At 41.4% G+C, this 19394-nt stretch overlaps 1 protein-coding gene across 4 annotated transcripts in view; it reads left to right on the forward strand.

Moving 5' to 3' along the window:
- Positions 1 to 19034, forward strand: part of LRCH1 (leucine rich repeats and calponin homology domain containing 1) — a 219083-nt gene extending 200049 nt beyond the window's left edge. For 2 of the 4 annotated variants that reach the window (XM_040267245.1, XM_040267248.1), the window contains one exon: positions 16686 to 19034. In XM_040267245.1, coding sequence (XP_040123179.1) covers positions 16686 to 16796 — 111 coding nt within the window. In that variant the 3' untranslated portion in view covers positions 16797 to 19034. Of the gene's footprint in view, positions 1 to 8230; positions 10170 to 16685 lie in introns of those variants that run through there. The other 2 variants (XM_040267244.1, XM_040267246.1) reach the window with 1 other exon arrangement.
- The last annotated feature ends 360 nt before the right edge of the window (positions 19035 to 19394 follow it).

The following is a 19394-nucleotide window of genomic DNA, read 5'->3' on the forward strand; positions in this document are numbered from 1 at the left end:
TCTGTATTTTTTAAGCTAATCTAATTGACAATGATAAACCATCCTGTAGAGACTGAAAAGCCACAGCTGTGCTTTAGCCTGACTTTGTTGCCCTATGTAATAGAGTTAAAATTTGAAACTACAAACCAGAGTCAGGGTCAGCAGCTTATTCGCTTTTATTAGGTTCATCTGGGTGGAATGTGGTTGCTGAGAAGTTAAAACTATTGCACATAAAGCAATACAGTGGGAAGAAAGCAATTTTTAAATTGTTCCAATTGTTATAGTTTATTATATTTTCTTTAGAAGTCTCCAGGGACACAGTCCCAGGTATCTGCCTCGGGGTTGGTCAAGGTTCATGGAGCATTTTATTGTGTGTTCAGTGGAGTGGCTTACCTATAAATGTGGCTTCTTCAAATGAGCTGCATTCAGAATTGCAGACAGTGTAAGCAGCCTAGTATCTCTGCAGAAGGTTAGAGTATGTAGTAGATGGGTATGGTGACCCTGCTGCTGCTGCTGCTAGGTCGCTTCAGTCGTGTCCGCCTCTGTGCGACCCCATAGACAGCAGCCCACCAGGCTCCCCCGTCCCTGGGATTCTCCAGGCAAGAATACTGGTGACTCAAGACGTCTGTTATTTGTGATGTTTGGATAAGGCTGGACCTATACATTTCCTAGTCTAGGGCACAGTTAGGATTTGGCACAATTGATGCCAATGATAGGAGTTGACATCACAGAAAGGAGTTGGTTTGGAGTTTGGGAGAAATTCTGTTAGGGTTACACCTGGCATATTTGCCATCTCTGAGGGATTCTGGGATGAGGTAGAGGTTTGCTAATGAGAATGCCAAGGAAAGATCCTTAAAAACAAATTGGAAATGGCCCTCCCTGGCAAGTTTCTTTCCTGCTGGCAGAGTTAATATTTCTTCAGGTAGTTATTTCAGCCTGGGTCACTTCTCTTCCTGCTTCCCTGTGCCTTAGGTTTTTGGTTTTGATTTTGTTTTCTTCTGTTTGGGGCCAATTGCCCAACTAAAGGGACAGCACCTGGAAGGCGAGGCGTGAGGGTGATGCAGAGGCTCTGTGAGGGACTCTCGGGGTTTGGGATCAATTAGCCACACCTGTGTCCTTAACTGGTTATGTGCCCGGGGGCGAGCCTGTGGCAGCCTAGAGCCGTTAAAGCCATTCGCTGAGAACTTCTTACACCTGCCTCATCTTCTTGAATGCTCACTGTTGAGGATTAGAAGTATTTTATTACCGTACAATGAAGAAAATGAGGTCCAGAGAGGTTACACAATTTCCTAACCTCACATTTGCAGCTGGGAGGCAGCAGAGCTGGCTTTTGAACCCAGGTCTGTCGGGTTCAAAAGCATCAAGCTCCTGCCTTCTTTCTGGCTTACATGGAGGGTCTCTTTGATGGAGTTCCCTGCTCTGCAAACTGCAGGTGTTGGACTTAAGTGATAGATTAAGCCACATTCTCCAGAGCCCTGGATTCTTTTTAAGGCCCCACCTAGGAGGTGAGGAAAGCCACTTGGGGAGATTACAGATCATAACTGCTGCCTTGCTACAGCAGTTTCTCCCTTGCCTGTGGCATATACTGACTTTCCAGTTAAGAGTTCCTTTGGGGGACAAATGTTCTATTGCTAATTGTAGTTTGAAAATCACTGAACCCTTAAGGTTTCTTTTAGCCAATGATCCATGGATGCTCTGCAGCCCCATGATTTCAGAATTGTTCCAGTTGCTTTCTGCCATCTGCTGCTCAGCTGCAGGAAAATTATCTCATGGAAATCTGGGAATTGGGAGATTTTGCTGGCTCCGCCCCAAAGACACCAGTAATGTTGATGCCAGTCAGACTGTGTGCTGTCTCTGACCTCTGGTGCAAGTGTTAACTTGATCTTGAACACAGGCTTACCCTTGGTGGGCTTCCAAGTTCTTCAGAATATAGTCTCAATCACCAAAAATCTGACTTCAATTAAGCCTCCAGGTCATGAGGCATTTTGTGAACATATTGAGGCTTTCTTTGCCTTTTCTGAGTCATCTTGGTCATTCCTGGTCTCTGACCTTGATATGGAGAATTCACAGTTGGCTACTGGAGGGTTCCCAAGTTTATCCAAACTTAGGCCTATTTTAGGACTCTTACTAGTCTCAGGTCAAGAGAAATCTCTCATTTGTGAAGCATCAAAAATACTAGAAAATATTTTTTTTCTTACCAGGGAATATTTCACCTTGATGTTTTTTTGGGGGGGAGGAGTTGGAGAGGGAGACACTGAAATCTTTATCTGGAGAGAGAGCCCATGGTCTCTTTGTCTGAGGGAAACAGCCGTGTCTTTTTCTGAAAGATAGTGCCCTAGTCTCTCAGCCTGCTGGGAAGCACCCATGTCTGTGTCTGAGAGAGAAACGGTGGTCTTTCTCTGATAAAGGTCACTTAAGTCTCTGAATGAGGGGAGACACTCTGGTCTTTCCTGGGAGAAGTCTGAGGGGGAGACACCCTGGCCTTTCTCTGGGAAAAGCTACCCAGGTCTCTGTGGGGAGATGCCTTGGTCTTTTCTCTGGAGGAAGTTGCCTAGGACTCTGACTGAGGGGAGATGGCCTGGTTTTTCTGTGGGAGAAGTCACTCAGGTCTCTGAGGGGAGGCACCAGGTCTTTCTCTGGGAGAAGTCGCTCAGGTCTCTGAGGAGAGGCGCCCTGGTCTTTCCTAAAGAAGTTGCTCAGGTCTCTGTCTGAGGGGAGACGCCCTAGTTTTTCTCTGGGAGAAATTGCCCAGGTCTCCCTATGAGGAGAGATGCCCTGGTATTTCTCTGAGAGAAGTCACTTAGTTCTCTCTCTGAGGGGAGACACCCTGGTCTTTCTCTGGTAGACATCACCCAACTCATTGTCTGAGGGGAGAAGCATCCTGGTCTTTCTCTGGTGGAAACCACATGGGTCTCTCTCTGAGGGGGACAGCCTGATCTTTCTCTGGGAGAAGTCACCCAGCTCTCTGTCTGAGGGGAGATGCCCTGGTTTTTTCTCTGAAAGGAGTCACTAAGGTCTCTGATTAAACAGAGAAGTTCTGGTCTTTCCTGGGAGAAGTGGTTCAAGTCTCTGACTGAGGGGAGAAGCCTTGGTCTTTCTCTGGGAAAAGTCGCTCAAGTCCCTGAGGGGAGAAGGCCTGGTCTTTCTCCAGGAGAAGTTGCTCAGGTGTCTCTGTGAGCGGAGTCACCCTGGCTTTCCTTATGGAAGGAGTGCTTGGGTTTCTGGGAGATTTCTCTGGGAGAAATCCCTTAGGACTCTGAATGAGGGGAGAAGCCCTGGTCATTCCTGGGAGAAGTCACCCAGGCGTCTCTCTGAGTGGAGACACCCTGGTTTTGCTCTGGGAGAAGTTGCTTAGGTCTCTGAGGGGAGGCTCCCTGGTCATTCCTGGGAGAAATCACCCAACTCTCTGTCCAGGGGAGATGCCCTGGTTTTTCTCTGAGAGAAGTCACCCAGGCCTCTACATGAGGGGAGATGCCCTGCTCTTTTTTTCTGCAAAGAGTCCCTCAGGTCTCTGAGGGGAGATACCCTGGTCTTTCCCTGGGAGAAGTCCCTCAGGTCTCTGACTGAGGGGAGATGCCCTAGTTTTACTCTGGGAGAAGTCTTCTCTGACTGAGGGGAGACAGCCTGGTCTTTCTTAGAAGTTGCTCAGGTCTCTGACTGAGGGGAGACACCCTGGTCTTTCTCTGGGACAAGCTGCTTGGGTCTTTGACAAGCGGAAAAGCCCTGGCCATTCCTAGGAAAAGTCGCCCAACTCACTGTATGGGGGGAGATGCCTTGGCCTTTCTCTGAGAGAATCTCTCAGGTGTCTGAGTGGAGATGTCCTGTTTTTTCTTTTTTTTTAATTGAAGGAGTGCTTGGGTCTCTGACTGAGTGGAGACACCCTGGTCTTTCTCTGGGAGAAGTTGCTCAGGTTTGAGGGGAGAAGCCCTGGTCTTTTTCTGAGAGAAATCACTCACATTTCTTCTGAGCAAAGAAAACTTATTCTTTCTCTGGGTCAAGACACTCGGATCTCTGACTGAAAGGAGATGTCCTGTTCTTTTTCCGAGAGAAATAGCTCAAGTCTCAGTCTGAGGGGAGAAACCCTGTTCTCTCCTGGGAAAGAACAGGTCTCTGTCAGGTGTCTGTCCAAGGTGAGACTCCCTGGTCTTTCTTGAGAGAAGTTGCCAGATTTTCTGAGGGGATTGCCCTGGTCTTTTTCTGAGAGGAGTTGCCCAGGTTTCTGTCTGAGGAAAGAACCCTTGGTCCTGTTGAGAATGGACACGTTGTTCTCTGTCTCTCCAATTTAAATGAGAAACCTTGGCCTCCAACCTCTTTGTGGACCAAGGTCCTTCATTTAACAGACTTGCTCTCTTTAGAGGAAGAAGGAACTTGGAATTAAATGCACCTAGCTGCCTAGCGCTTCCTATTCATTACTAACTCCAGGGAGGAAATAGGGAAGAGGATTAGGGCACCGACTCCATGTACTGTACAGAGTCTCTGCCTGCCTGGGCAGCACCGAGGCCAGGGGTCCTTGCTGGACTGTGGGAGGGGAATGTTTTCATTCCATGTCCACAGGGCAAGTCACTTGGTGTCCGTCCTCTGCATCAGCCAGATGAGTTAAACATAAAATCCAAAAATATACTGAGAAGCTAACGATGACTGTGTTGATACAAATGGAATTATGATTGAATCTTCTTGTCAGTACCTTTCATATTTGTATTTTTTTTACTTTTATATGAGATATTTTTGAAAATAATTGTAAAACCTTTCCTACTTTACACCTGTTTTGAGGGTTTAGGACACTATACATATAAAAATGATCTGAAATTTTTAATTGAAACACGTTTTATACATTGACGCTACCTTTTTTGTTTGCTTTAATCTTAAAATAGGAGATAGGAGTTCCTTTGCCTCTTTGAGCCCAATGCCTCTTTTCTTCCCCAAATCAATGACTTTAGTGTCAATTTAAATCCTAACTAATAAACACTTTGGAGGGGTGTGAGATTCTTATTATAAGCTTTATGTTTATATTTGCATTGATTATCTCTGAGGTTGGATAACCAGAGGTGCAGGTCCCTGATTATACACCTGATTATATTAAAATAAGTTTTTAAATTCATAATTTATTAAATAAAGCTAATCTCTAGCTTAGAAAACCAGTCATCTCTTAATAGTTAGTAGGTGTTTATCACGTTCATGTAAGAATCCTCTCCCACTGGGTGTCTCCTGGTGGCAGAACAAAGTCTGGTCAGTGGTCTGACAGCCTTTCAGATGTACATGGTTGAAAATAAATATTTTATTCCAAAAGCTTAAAATTACATTTCTAGATAAATTATCATACCAATATTAGAGTTACTCTCTTAAGTGCGTAAAATTGGTGATTAGTTCTCATATCTGGGGAAAACTCTGGAAACCTTTTCCTAATTCACTCTGCCAAATTATACCTTGTCAATTAAGACTTTAAATTTTTAGAATAACCATCATCGTTCCTGTGCTATGATATTTTAGATTCAAAGTACTTTGTATTAATAAGTATACTGCCTTTAAAATTAAATGTAAATAAACAATATATTCTAAATTTCTTAGAATTTAGTCTATTACACTCAGAATGCCTGTAAATTAAACCTTTTGCCAGATCCATCTACATATCTGTTTATATCTGTAGTATTTGGGGGAACCTGAATTAATCTTTAATAGTAATTTTAGCCACACACATGTTGCCTTGTATCAGAATCAGTTAACCTCTAGTAATGGTGATTTCTGTTCACTATAATGGAAATTAGTATTTGCATTTGCCTCTGGGGACTCTTGAGTGTATTAACTATGTTTTTCAAACACCTTGCAATAATTACTAGTGCTCTGTAAATATATGGTGAAATTTGGGCTCTTTAAATTTCCTTCTCTTTTAGTGTTTTCTGATTTTAATTATAAGAAAAAATAAAGCATAATCTGTAAGTCCCTCTTATTAAAACTGAAATTGGGGAAGCACAAGTGTTGGAAAACTACCAGGTTCTCCTGGCAATTTCAGCCCTGGTTCCTGTCATGACATCCTTGAGGGACTGATTTGATGGCTGTGAGCTGTGTGACTTGGGTGGAAGCAGAGGTGCCGGTACTCCACCCATTATGATTTTTGCCTGTCAGCCAGTCTTAGACCCATGCCTTTTCCTTCAGAGATTGTGATTTAATTTAAACCACCTGCCACAGATTGGCTAAAAACAGCTCTACCCACTATATCTAAATAAAACCCAGAATCTGTGGCATCATGAAAATTATTTCCAGAATGAGAAGAATGGTCTGTGTTGCCTACCCATGTGAGAAGTGTACTGTTGGATAAATACACTGGAAACCATAGACGATCTGAGTTCTTTGATGGAGACGCAGGGAAGCAGACCAGACATTTTCCATAGGGTTCTGGGAAATGTATTGAAATACATAGTGGAGATATATACTGCTTTTACCCATGGAAATACCACTTTTGTGACAGTCACATTTCAGTGTGCATATGCCTTCTGTCTTATGTTCGTTTTGTTCAGAGTTCACTGATTAAGCACAACGTTGCAATAGAAAATTGTTATTGCAATAGGAAGCTACTTCTCCTAGATGTTTCCCCAGCTGTTAATTCTTGACTCCATCACTGTCCTAGTGAAATACATTCTATTAGTAGCCTGGTGGTTCAGATGGTAAAGAATCTGCCTGTAATGCTGGAGACCTGGGTTCAATCCCTGGGTCAGGAAGATCCCCTGGAGAAGGGAATGGCAACCCACTCCAGTGTTCTTGTCTGGAGAATCCCATGGACAAAGGAGCCTGGCGAGCTACAGTCCATGGGGTTGCAAAGAGTCAGACATGACTGAGCAGGTAACACACATACAGTAGCTGTTTTAATGCTTGAGAAAATAGCAGTGCTCACTTGATTCCTCCTAATGCACTGAGAAAAGATGGATGATCCGAATAGATGTAACATGATTTGTTAATTTCCTTAAATGTCTTTTGTTGAGAGTATCTCTACCTTCATAAATTAAGATTGGGAGGCTTATAATCTTATTCAACCCCTTTACACTGAGTTTGCCTCTTTATCAGGGGGCATCAAGCTAACTTCAGAATATATGAGAAAGACATAGTCTTTTAGAATCCTCTTTCAGTTGCTCTGTGATTTGCCTCTGCTTAGCAGTGATGCTAAAACGGAGGGCAATGTTGTTGCAAAGTATATCATAAAATATATATTCTATATATATTTAAATGCTTTGCCTAATTTGGACATAAAGCTGCATTTATGAAATATATTACAAATATTTTCAAATATTTTCTTTTTCAATTTGGAAACAAAACCAGAACTTTGGTTTCATACCAACATATCAATTATAATTTTTAAGTTGAAACTGTGGTCAGGAATTCAGGGTATCAGAAAACCATTTTTTTTTCTTGAGAGCAGTAGGCATCCAGAGGTCAACTCAAGACTCAGCACCTAATTTTTGCGTTTAGTTGAGAAAGGAAGAGTTCTGCCTCCTTGCATGGTGACTGTCATGTAGACAAAACCTGAAGGTCTGTGCCCCAACCATACCTGTTTAGTGGTGAAGAAATTTATATAAAATGCTATGCAGGAATGTACTCTTATTTAACTGCAGATCTAAGAAGCTCTGCTAGACTTTTGGTTTATGTCAGGAGCAAAAATGTGAAATTTAATGTACTTTTGGGGCACATGTAGGGGTATAATTAGAACTAGCAATGCCCAGAGTTTATCAATAATTCTAAAAGAAAAACAAATTAGGTGCATTCATTACCTTTCAGAGAGAAATGCTTTATATTCAGTCTTCATAGACCAGGATAAAAAAGGCATTAAGAGAATGGTGAAGAAAGGGCTTAAATTTTAAAGTTTATATTTTTCCCTTTAGTAAGGTGAAGACCTAAATGTGTCCCAGGTGAAAAGCTCTTATTTTAATGCCATTGTTGACTTATGAGAACACTTGAATATTAAAACTCTTTGAATACCAGAATGACATATAAATTGCAGAACATTCTATTCCTTATTAGCAAGATTGGGGGTAAAGAATTTCTTTGTCCTATTTGCATAGAAGTCCTTGGGTATGCTGCTTTTCTTTTGTAATTAAAAAAAAAAAAAAACTTTGGTGAAACGGTTTTTACCTGCTTGAAATAAGGGGTTACTCTTACCATTTGCTAGTTAAGTAAAAATGTGTGCTTCTTTCCAGCCATTGTTCTGTGTATTTTTAATTGTATGCACTGTCTCTTTCTGTTCTGATGGCTGCCCTCGGAATAGGCTGACCTCTGCTCTCCGTATGACATCCTGCAGTTGGATTTTCGTCACATTCGAAAGACTGTTGACACTCTGCTGGCACTTGGGGAGAAACCCCCACAACCAACTTCTGCCCTCCGCTCCAGGGACCTTATAAGCTTCTGTCTTGTCCATATTCTCTTTATAGTGCTGATCTATATCACTTACCGCTGGAATGCTCTGTCTCCATAACGCCTGCATGTGCATCCTTACACTCTGGTCTGTCCCCTGCTCTGTGACAGGGTCCTTCCTCCCTCTGAGCCTTTGCCTTGCAAACTTCCATCCCTGTCATCTCTTCAGTAATCTCTCAAGTTTTGAAGCTGAACGTTTATACATCAGATTTTCCAGAAGCACAAACTTTATAGACTGCGGTTCCCATGAAATAATTTCACTTGCTGAGAAACAGTGAGGACTCATTGTACCCACACCTCGTGTTTCCTCGTCCATGTAGTGCCAACAGCAGTGCTATGCAGGGCCTCTTCACTCTCCCAGTGAGCTTTGCTGCCCTGGGTAGAGTGGAAGAAGTTTCCAGAACAGGAGCAAAGGGGATTTAGCGTATGAAAATCTTCCCATTGGGTCAGTATTGAAGCTGAATCCTAATTCGGGATTGGGCAGTTGAGCTGTAGAGGGGCTGCCTTGCTAAGAAGACAGAAAGCAAGCATTTGGGGTCCAATTTGGTCTATAAAAATCTTTAATAATAACCACTGTTGACCAAGTTGAAAATTACCATCTGGAAAATGACTGCTTTGCTGGCTGTCCACTTGGCTTCCTCCCTGCTTCCTGCAGCGGGAGCTGTGAAGGGCATCAGGGAGGGTGACCGTCCTCTTCCACCCTGAGAGAGCCCCTCTGCCCTGCTGCATGAGAGCTGTGCTGAAGGGTCGATGGGGAGAAGGGGGCTTACACTGTCAGAGCGCCCCCTGGAGGATCCACTGCACACCACTCTTTCTGTATATTTTTACTTATTCCTTGTTTGGTCTCCTCTGAGGCTCTTAGAAAGGATTTTCCAAAAGGGGTTTCTATTTTTAAATAATATAATGGGTCATTTTGCTTTTTTTTCCTTTCTTTTTTGCTACATCACATCGTAACTTCAAGTCTAGAATGTGATGAATTTGACAGTATTTATTTCCAAATAAAGCCATGAGTCATGGAATATTCTTGGTCCTGGGGCTTGGGTTACTGTGGTAGGAGCCAATTAGATTGCTTTTATTTTAGAAGAATGTAGTTTCTCCAGTGACTTGAAATTTCCATTTAACCTTTGATTTCCAGTGACATTAGCAAGCTACTTCTATATTTAATAAACTTAAAGGATTATATGTTAATTATTATATCTGCTTTCAGAAGAATGTTATCAGTTTGTAATTAAAGAAAAGGACATTGTGATCTTATCTAGACCAAGATATTCCTGGTTTGGGGATGTCATTTTATAATATGAAAAGGCCCTGCTCCACGGTGAAGACAGACTCCTCAGTGCTTCAATTTATGTCCGGCTGCCAAATATCTTTTCTTAGGTTGGGTGGAGGGGGAGAATGGAGTTCACTTCCTCAAGATAAATTTCTTAATTTACTCAGATAGAAGCAGTATTTATAGATGGCTACTAAGAAGATAATTTTATTTTTCTGAACATTTCCATGAATCTAGGGGAACTTCAGAATGTGGAAAACTTATATAGTTAGAATATATTTTATAAAGATGCTTTGTTGGTACATCAGATCAGATTTTCTAACAGGTCTTTACGTGGTGATATCTTGAGTTAACTGAGCCTTTCCCTCCTGATTTTGTGTTGATTGGTGAAATACGGGGTGTGTGGAAGTTGTCGAATTCACATCGGTTGTGTAATAAGTAACCTGCAGATGTACTGAATTGCCTTTGGTGCGGTCTTGTACTCATTAACTTGTAACACAATAAAATCCCTTTGTACAATGTCTAACGAGCACCATGAGCCATAAGTTGTTAACAGACACATTTTGGGTGATAAATCCAAGTTTTTATCAGCCCATCAATACATTAATTTGTGCACCCCCAGAGTTACACTCAGCACTTAATCTCCAGCTCTGCAGTGCGTTGAGACTTCCCTTCCACGGTCATAGCTCTTTGGTTTTTTTCTTCTTAATTAGGGTGGGGGCACAGAGGAAGAAGAGAGATGACTTACTGGGTGGCCACCTGAAAGAAAATTCTGTCAATAAAAACTAACTAGCACAATCCCATGAGAGCCGATTTAATTTTCGGCGCTGACCTGACATCATTCTTGGCCGCATTCCTATTTCAGTTCTGGCTTCCGAAGTAGTTTTTTGGATGCACTCATTTCTTGTGTCTTTAATGCATCTGTACCCTAATGTGCTGCTCCTCTGGGGATCTGTTGGATGGTATTTTTTTTTTTTTCATCAAATAGTCTGGTAACAAGAGGAACACAATTAATTTAGCCCTCTAGGCAAAACTTGAAATGAACTCTCTTGCCCATTACTGTTCATTTCTATTCAGAATATTATTAAACCTCCCCGTGGTTCTTCCCCCAGGTACTCGTGCACCAACTCACGTGCTAGCATGGTGCCTGCCACTGCCGTGTAACTAGGGATACTTGGTCAACCCACTTGTTATCTGAGAGGTGGTTGGGGATTTAGTTGTGATTTATATATGCATACTAAATCTTCCTTTCACAAGAAAGACTTGGTTTTTTTTAGTTATTTCCTTCTAATACCTGATAAAAATGATCAAGTATTTATTTACACATTCTTTTGAAATAGATCTATTTGAAATAGAAACTTCTCTTTCTCCAGTTCTTCCAGTCAGTGGCAACTTGCCACTCAGTGTCGGGATTTCCAAAATCTGTGACACTAAGTGAGTTCTATTAGTTCGTTCTACTTATGGATTTGTGGTTCCTAGGTAGCTCACTGCCCTTGGGGAGAAACACTTAAAAACGGTGCTGAGGAAAGGGCCCCACAGAACTCAAAAACAAAACCACTGAGTAGGATTTTCATCACTGAGTACATACGTAAAGGCACTCACAAATAAAGGCCAATTATTTGTAAGTAAGAAATTAAATTTAGTGTATGGTGGCCAGGGTTATGTCTCTCAATTCCATGCTGGTCTCTATTATAAGGAGAAAGGATGTTTCACCTACAGGGTAAATGTAATTAAAATTTTATGATTTTGAAAATGGTTCTGGATTAGATAAAAAATATTTTAATGGGATTTTATTTCAGGAGATTTAAGTTTTTTAAAACATATTGAATTTGTGCAATACTATTTCTGTTTTATGTTTGGGTTTTTGGGCCACGTGGCATGTGGGCTTTTAAAATTTGACTTCAGATTTTGAAATTAGTTCTCAATAAATAATCAGGTATATAGAATGTTTGCTTTTTCCCTTAAGACTATCAGGATCCAGTTCTGTGGCTTTTTCTCTGGATTTTGTTTACGATTGTGTTCATTCATTCATTCTTCAAATATTGAATGAAGATTGTGCAGCACCCCACCTTGGCAATAAAAAGGGTAACCATGACACGTGACTTTGTCTTCAAAAAAACTTATATTCTAGGCTAGGAGCTGGCAAACTTTTTCTATAAAATGCCAGTAAATATTTTAGGCTCTTTGGGCCAAACCCTATCTTTAGGACTCCCTGGCTCAGCTGCTATAGTATGAAAGCTGCCACAGAAGACGCATAAATGTGTCTCAAAAAACTTTATTTACAAAAACAGACCACGGGCTGGACTGGCTTACAGGTTTTTGGACCCTATATAGCAGACTTAGTGGACAACTAAAGAGGAATTCAATGAATGAGATTCTGTGATAGGTCAGGTACAGGATTCTGTATGTAAACCACATGGAAAAGGGGGACTGGCCCTGATGAGAGTGTGTGTGTGGTCTTTGAAGCCTTTCTAGAACCATGATGTTTACACTGAAGCCTTAAAGATATATAGGAATAGCCAGGTGAAGGGGGTATGGTTTAGAAGCGTGAGAGAAAGGGTGGATATACATAGAAAACAAATATTCTAGACAGTACCTGGGCTGGAAAACAGAGAACCAAATAAAGAGTTGACAAGAAATTCTCTTGGTCTAGAAGCAATTGACATGATCTGTATTTCACGTCGGAGGAAGCAGCCCCTCTGAGTTCTCACGTGGCAGAGGAGGAACTGAAGTTCTCTTACCCATGCAGACAGTTTCAAGGTTCAATCATTTAGTGCCAAGACTTTACGTTTTAGCAACAGACTGAACCACATGAAATGTGCTGCCTGTGTGACTTCATTTTGTCTAGTGGGTGGCCTGGCAGGAGGCAGCATGCTTCCTGCGGAGCGTAGGAAACTAGAGAAAGAGAGCCAGATAGGGACAGTGATCTGCCTGCTCCCACAAGGCATTTTCTGCGAGAACAAGACGTCTGTCCCTCACTACAAAGGAAACTAAGTGAGCTAACCAACAGAGCTAATGCCTTTCCTGTGTTGAGGGTTCTTTCATGCCCACTTGATGCTGAATTTGGTGGGACTAGAGAGAACTCCAAGGGGCCAGGGGCCGTGCCCTGTCTCCTGGACACAGATGGAACATACTCATTTCTCAGTCAAGGACCTTGGGGGAAGCAACATGATGTCATGGAAGGGGCCGCTGCTGTAAGATTAGACACAAGTTCAAATCCTACTTTACCTACTGTGTGACTGTAAGTGAAGTTAAGCTGTTTACATCTCTGTTTTCTCCTCTGTAAAACAGAATATTCTGTCTATTGGATTGGCCAAAAAGTTCATTCAGATTTTTCCATATGACGTTACAGAAAAACCCAATACCTCGCAGAGTTGTCAAAAAGAAAAAAGTGAAAAAGCAACGTAAATCTATAGCATTGGGACCAGACCTATAGAAGGTACCCCAGAAGTCTTGCAGAGTTGGAGTTGAATCTTTATGGCTCACCTGCCTTTTTCAGCCCTACTTGTTGTGGCTCAGAAGAGAGATGGGTGGGAGGGATAAGAGTGAATAATTGATTCACGATTGGAGAAACAATGCAAAGGACAGGACGAGTTCTTCAGAGTATTTGCATGCAGGATACTACTTTATGATTCTGCTTTGTGCTTTAAAAAGAAACAGCAAAGGAGAGCAGTCTGCTACTACATTCTCAATGCCAGCCACTCATCTCCTCTAACAAGGAGATTTTTGTGCATTTAAATCCAGTGTAAACGTTCACCTCTCTCTTCTAAGTTTATTACACAGGTAAGGTGGAATCACTTCCCATCCAGCTATAAATTCACAGCAGTTCCTTCCCATCACAACTTCTACAGGGATTCCCTCCCTGTGGGATATGCAATGATAGGACTAGTGTGACCAAAATGGCCTTCTGACCACCCTTGAAGCGCCTCCGTATTTCTGGCAGACTCATCTTGTCAACCAGCACCTCAGGCTGTAGTTCGCAGCAGAGATATCCTCCTAGTCCTGTAATAGAATAACTACAACTTCTGATTGTTTTTATGAGGTTTCTGTGCTTGTCTTCCTAGGTACCTCCAACCCTATAATGTAATCGGAGGGCACCTCAGGGATTCTTAGGAAGTCTAAATGAAAAGCGAAAGCCAGATAGGACGCAAGGGGTACCTTTTATATCTTGTGTTTGCTCCTTGTCACCAGCTGCAAGGGTGGAAGGGAGAATCTTGAACTCTATGGGAGGACTTTGAGCTCACTTGGTGTGTGACAACTGCAGTGTCCTGTCAGCAGGCAGCCAAGGCCTCATATCTTCCCATCCTGTTTCCCTGGAGCCCCAGCCCTTCCCAAGCATGACTTCTATCTTGGAAACTCAACTCTGCAGACCACTGGAGCCATCACTCATTCGTGGGACTGGGCAGTCACTGATGGGGACATACAGCTCAAGCAGGACTCAGGACAGCCCCGTCAAAGCCATGTTGCACACAGAGGTTAGGCTTTGTCCAACTATTAGTTGTAGAATTCAAGAATATTTGCTGCTAAACATAGGTGAACACTGAGGTCAAGATGCAAAATATCTTGTTCAAAATGCCTTGGGCAAATCCCTTGTTTTTAAACTTCTGTTCATGTTCCTTCCTCAGTGCTCTATTGATTTCTTAGTGTTTTTCTGCAGTGATTTGTTGAGCTTATGTGCCAATATAATCCCTTTGTAATTTGATGCAGCTGATTTTTTTAGTTTGTTGTTTATCTTTTAATTGAGTGTTTGTTTTTTGATACACAGGAGCTTTACATTTTCAGGTGATCAATTGTTTTTATCTTTTGTGATTTTGATATCATATTTTCATCCCCATCTGTTTTTCAGAGAAAATATTAAATACATACCTATATTTGATTGGAAGGAGTGTTTGGGGACTTTTTTTTTTTTTAAACTCTTCAATTCATCTCAAATTGTTCTTGGCATCTGGTATAAAGTGAAGATTTATTTTTTTCCCAAGGAATTCCTTGCACCAGGAGCTTAACCATAATTAGTAGGCATTTATAATTTCCTACTTGGATTCTGTGGAAACCATGAGAATGAGGAAAATACATTCCTGTCCCTGTAGTATTAGTCTTAGTGATGAAATGAGATTCACAAGCCATGGCAACAGGTGTTGGGCACACACTGACCTCAGGCTGTGGCACAAGGAGGAATCCACTGTGGCCTAGGGCCCAGTTCATAACTTGGACAGAACCTCCTATTCTTTCTCAAGTTGACATTTGGCTACTAAGTTGGCAAGTAGCATAAGCTTGCCTCTCCACCAAACACAACATTGATGACAAGATAATCCTATTTGATACACACCAGCCGCTTGAAATAACTGTTCAAATTGTGTTTTAAAGAATCAGCTGTTTTATATTGACAAATAGCCATTACTTAAAGCCCGGAGTCAGAGTTTGAGACACTCTGAAGTTTACTGTTAAGTTGGGGAAGTGAGAGGGATGGGGGATGCTAAGACTGCGAGATTAGAATCTACAGACATTTCGAGGTTGTGGAACAGGTTCTTGCATGTGTCTTTTAAAGATCTTTTTAAGAGCAGAATGCCTGTACTTGGGATAACTTAACGGAGATTCCTGCATTGAGGCAACAGGAAGATCTGGTTCCTCCAGGAAAAGTCACGTGAAAGGAAGCAGTTCTGACCGGTGACCCCAGTTAGCTTGAAGTTAAACACTGTATCCACCACCTGGGGCTTAATGCAGCTTTCATTTCAACTCTTCTTAAAAACAGTGGCCACTGAGAAAGGAAAAAAAAACAATAATATGCATATATTAATGCATATATGTGAAGTACAGAAGAGTGATACAGATGGACCTATTAATTGCAGGGCAGGAATAGAGACGTAGACAGGGAGAAGGGACATGGCCACTGCGTGGAAGGGCAGGGTGGGATGAACTGGGAGATTAGGGTTGACATATAAACACTACCATGCGTAAAATAGCTAGTGAGAGTCTGCCGTACAGCACGAGGAGCTCAGCCTGGTGCTCTGTGATGACCTAGAAGGGTGGGAGGGAGGGGCTATATACACAGACATATGGCAGATTCACTCTGTTGTACAACAGAAATTAATACAACACTAATGCAATGATACTCCAGTTTGGAAAAAAAAGTGGTTACTGGACTGTGGAGAACACACCATCTTTGGGTACATGAGAGGGCGTGTTTGCTGTGGAGTCATTTCTCCATCAAGCAGACAGTCTCTGGAAGGAGATTCCCTTGTATGGTATTAGCCCAGGGTCAAACGACAGAAGTGTAAAAGTATTTTGTCTTTGCTCTTTTGTAAACCGTCAGTTGCGCATGCAGGGTGCCACACACAGGGAGTGAGTCGCCTTGATTATCTTCCTTGAGTAGTATGTGCTGGACATTTCCCAAGAGCAGAAATACAGCGCGAGGAAGTAGCAGGACATTTGTGTCTTTGACAGTTTTATAAAAGAGTCTTAAAAGGGAGGCTATTAAAGGCTGTGGTTAAAATTACTTATTTATAAGGCTGTTTGCAAACTGTGAGAAAGGATGCCTCCATTCCAGAGATCATGGGAAATAAAATGAACTAACTCAAGATTAATGGCCAGTTTAAAAAAAGATTTGTAAAGGTTTATGGTCAGTAGAACCTTGTGTGGTCTGTATAAATGAGTATTCAAGTTCCCTTAAAATGTGTGAGAGGCTGTCTGCAACTTTGTAAGAGTATAAGCTAATATGTTTCTGGTGGGTGGTTTCCAACTGTAGGTAGCTCAGTTATTTAGTGTCAAGGATTTTTTTTTTTTTTTTAATGTTTAGATCTTCTGCACATTTCAGGATGCCTGGAAGTCTTTCTAGAGCAACTGTCACTTGTGGAAAAAAATCGTTGTTTTCTTTGCCAACACAGAAAAGGTCTTTGCAATGGGTTGAAAGCTAGGGAGAGAGCAGTCTGAGGTGATCAAATAGGCAGACAACAGAGCTCGACTTAACTCCTATCAGTGGTGTCTTGAGGTTTTATCATTAGATTCCAGTCATCTAAAAATCAATGCTTTGTTCTTCTTTTAGGAAAAACTGTGTCTACCCCATCACATCCTTGAAGAGAAAGGCCTGGTCAAAGTGGGCATTACTGTTCAAGCATTGCTAGACGTAACTGTAACGAAGGCTCTGTTCACATGAGAACAACTCCCCTCCTTTGGGTCGCCTCAGACGCTTTTCTGGTCAGAGACCCTGGACTCTGCTCTCAGCACCTGTCCCCCCCACCCTCCCACTCCGCGTCAGTTCCCCAACTCGAGTTGAATTGATGGAAGGACATGGGAGAAGATTTCCTACCTTTCGTAACTGACTCCGACATTAAGATGAGACAGGTAATTACCTAAAACCCATGAGGGAGCTGGTTGTGAAGAACGGAGCAGCACATCAATGCCTTCTACAGCCTCCTTCATCCCTTCCATGCTCACCCACTGCCATTACCAAGACACCAAGCACAACCGTTTTGCAGCAAGATGCATTTGTTTTTATTAAAACCAAACACATAGTGTATTTCGTGGGGGAGGGGGGTGGAGGGAATGAAACTCAATCAGGTTTTTCACCACCAAATTTTTCAAGAAGTTTCTTGAGACCATTGCCTTTAAAAAAAAAAAAACTATTTTCGACATACAAAATATTTATATAAATATTATTTATTAGTGAGTTGTTATTCATCCTTTGGATGCAAATTGTAAACTAGGAAACTATTTTATTACTGCTTTTTTGTGGTTAAACACTTTATTTTAATATTATAAATATTGAGTTATTTTCTATCCTCTTTGGTGTGCAAGTAGTTCTAGGTCTCCATAGTCATGTTTTCTGAAGTATATAACTCAAAAAAAAATTTAAGCAAAAAAAGCAGGTGCTTCTGTGACAAGAACTGTTTTCTGGGGAGCCATTATTTACACTTTGGTTTATGGAACATTGGTCTTATTTATATTTCTGCATTCCATCCAGCTTCCTACATTCCAGCAGCCCTGTTGTCCCTTGATATAATGAACTGACTGAAATCAAGAGAGCACCCCAAAGTTATTTGTAAATAGCTGTGATGGAAAAAAAGACATATTAAACTTGAATATAAAAATGTGAACAATTCTTTTTTTGGGTTCATACTTATTTTGCTATGCACAAAACATTCACGTTTTAACACAAAGAAGTGACGAGTGTTGGCCATGTGTCTTGTTGTGTAATTTTGCACTGTAACCTGGGGAAAAGTCTAGCACCAAAGGTAGGTAATAAGAAAGTGGTGTAGGAGAGTGGAGAGGAGAAAAAGATGATTCTGTAACCAAAAAGTTGTTTAAGGGCAGCTTCGTTGAAAAGTGATCAAGAAATAACTTGAGATACAGAGGACCTAGGTCAGGAAACCAGCACTTTCTACAGCTGTCCGTTTTAAAAGAGGCAACAATTCTGAGATGTAGACATGCTTATTTTATTGCAGCTTAGCTGGTGGCTTTCAAAGTAGCCCATAAAACACTGTAAGACTCACGATGTCTGGTGTGAATCCGCAGAAGTGAGTCAGTGAATTGGTGGGGCAGATGGATGCGACACCAAGGGTGGGCACAGGAGAAGGTGAAGTAAGTAGTATTTGTGAGCCTGAAGGGCCCAGGAGGGAGCACGTTCAAACAGAAAAATGACTTGAGAAAACCCAGCGAAGGAGAGGGATCCGTGTTGGTCTGAGGGAGTCACGTAAGACTTCACAGACACACAGCCTATTTTAGGCAGTTGCAAGCGTGTGCACTCACCCTGCAGGTAGAGATTTCCCAGGAATTTGTCTTTCCAAGTCTTGTGAATGCTGACTGCATCTTTGTCTCTGTCAAAAGCCATTGTTGAGTTTTTAGAGCAGCAGCAGCCACAAATTGTAAGACAGATGTGAACGCAAAGAGACCAGGAGGACAGTATGCGTTGAACACAGACTTACATCAGCCAATGCCAGGGCTGCCCTCCCATCTGGGGTGGGGAGGGGACGCTGAAAACAGTCGTTTGGATTGGCAGCTAGCAGTTACTTCCTATCAGATGTACTGTGCACTTTAACCTAATTGAAAATATATTTTAATGTTTTCCTGTACTGCACAAATACCTGTTTTGTCAAATAGCATAATGATGTAAAAAAAAAAAAAGAAAACACTTGGAACAAAGAGCGTATTCAATGTTAGCCACAGTCAAAGGTTGATGATAGAAATAGGAATTCAGATGACTGCACCTTGATGGGCATTGAGAATGCAGGGTCCTGAAATATTTTTTTTAACATGTATATATGGCAATATGAAACTCTGTAATCCTTGTTTTGAAAGATTTTTTTTCAGAATTAAAATATTTCTTTTGATACTAATTTTCAGTATTTTCTTGCAGTTGGCTGTGTAATATGAATGACTTCAATATTTTGTAAAATGCTTTTTTTTTTTTTCTTCAAAATGGAATCCTTTGTGTGGCTGAGATGTCTTCAAGATCTTTGTCCATTGCTTATATGTTCAATAAGATGTGCATGGCCGGCTGACAGTGCCCTCAGTAGACAGAATATGCACAGTGAAAATATCCTTCCTTTTTTGATTTAACAGCCATTAAAACTTTGAATCTGTACAAACCATCTTCTGATTGACTTACCCATCAGATACAGAAAAAAAAATCATATGTAGAGTGTCACTGATGAAACAGATTGTAGCAATCATCTAGTGTATTTATATGTTTTTATGTTATGTATTGTGAAATATAAATATAATATGCATATATAGATAGGACAGTTTTTATTCA

This window comes from Oryx dammah, unplaced genomic scaffold, assembly GCF_014754425.2.
Source record: "Oryx dammah isolate SB20612 unplaced genomic scaffold, SCBI_Odam_1.1 HiC_scaffold_24, whole genome shotgun sequence".
Taxonomy (NCBI): Eukaryota; Metazoa; Chordata; class Mammalia; order Artiodactyla; family Bovidae; genus Oryx; species Oryx dammah.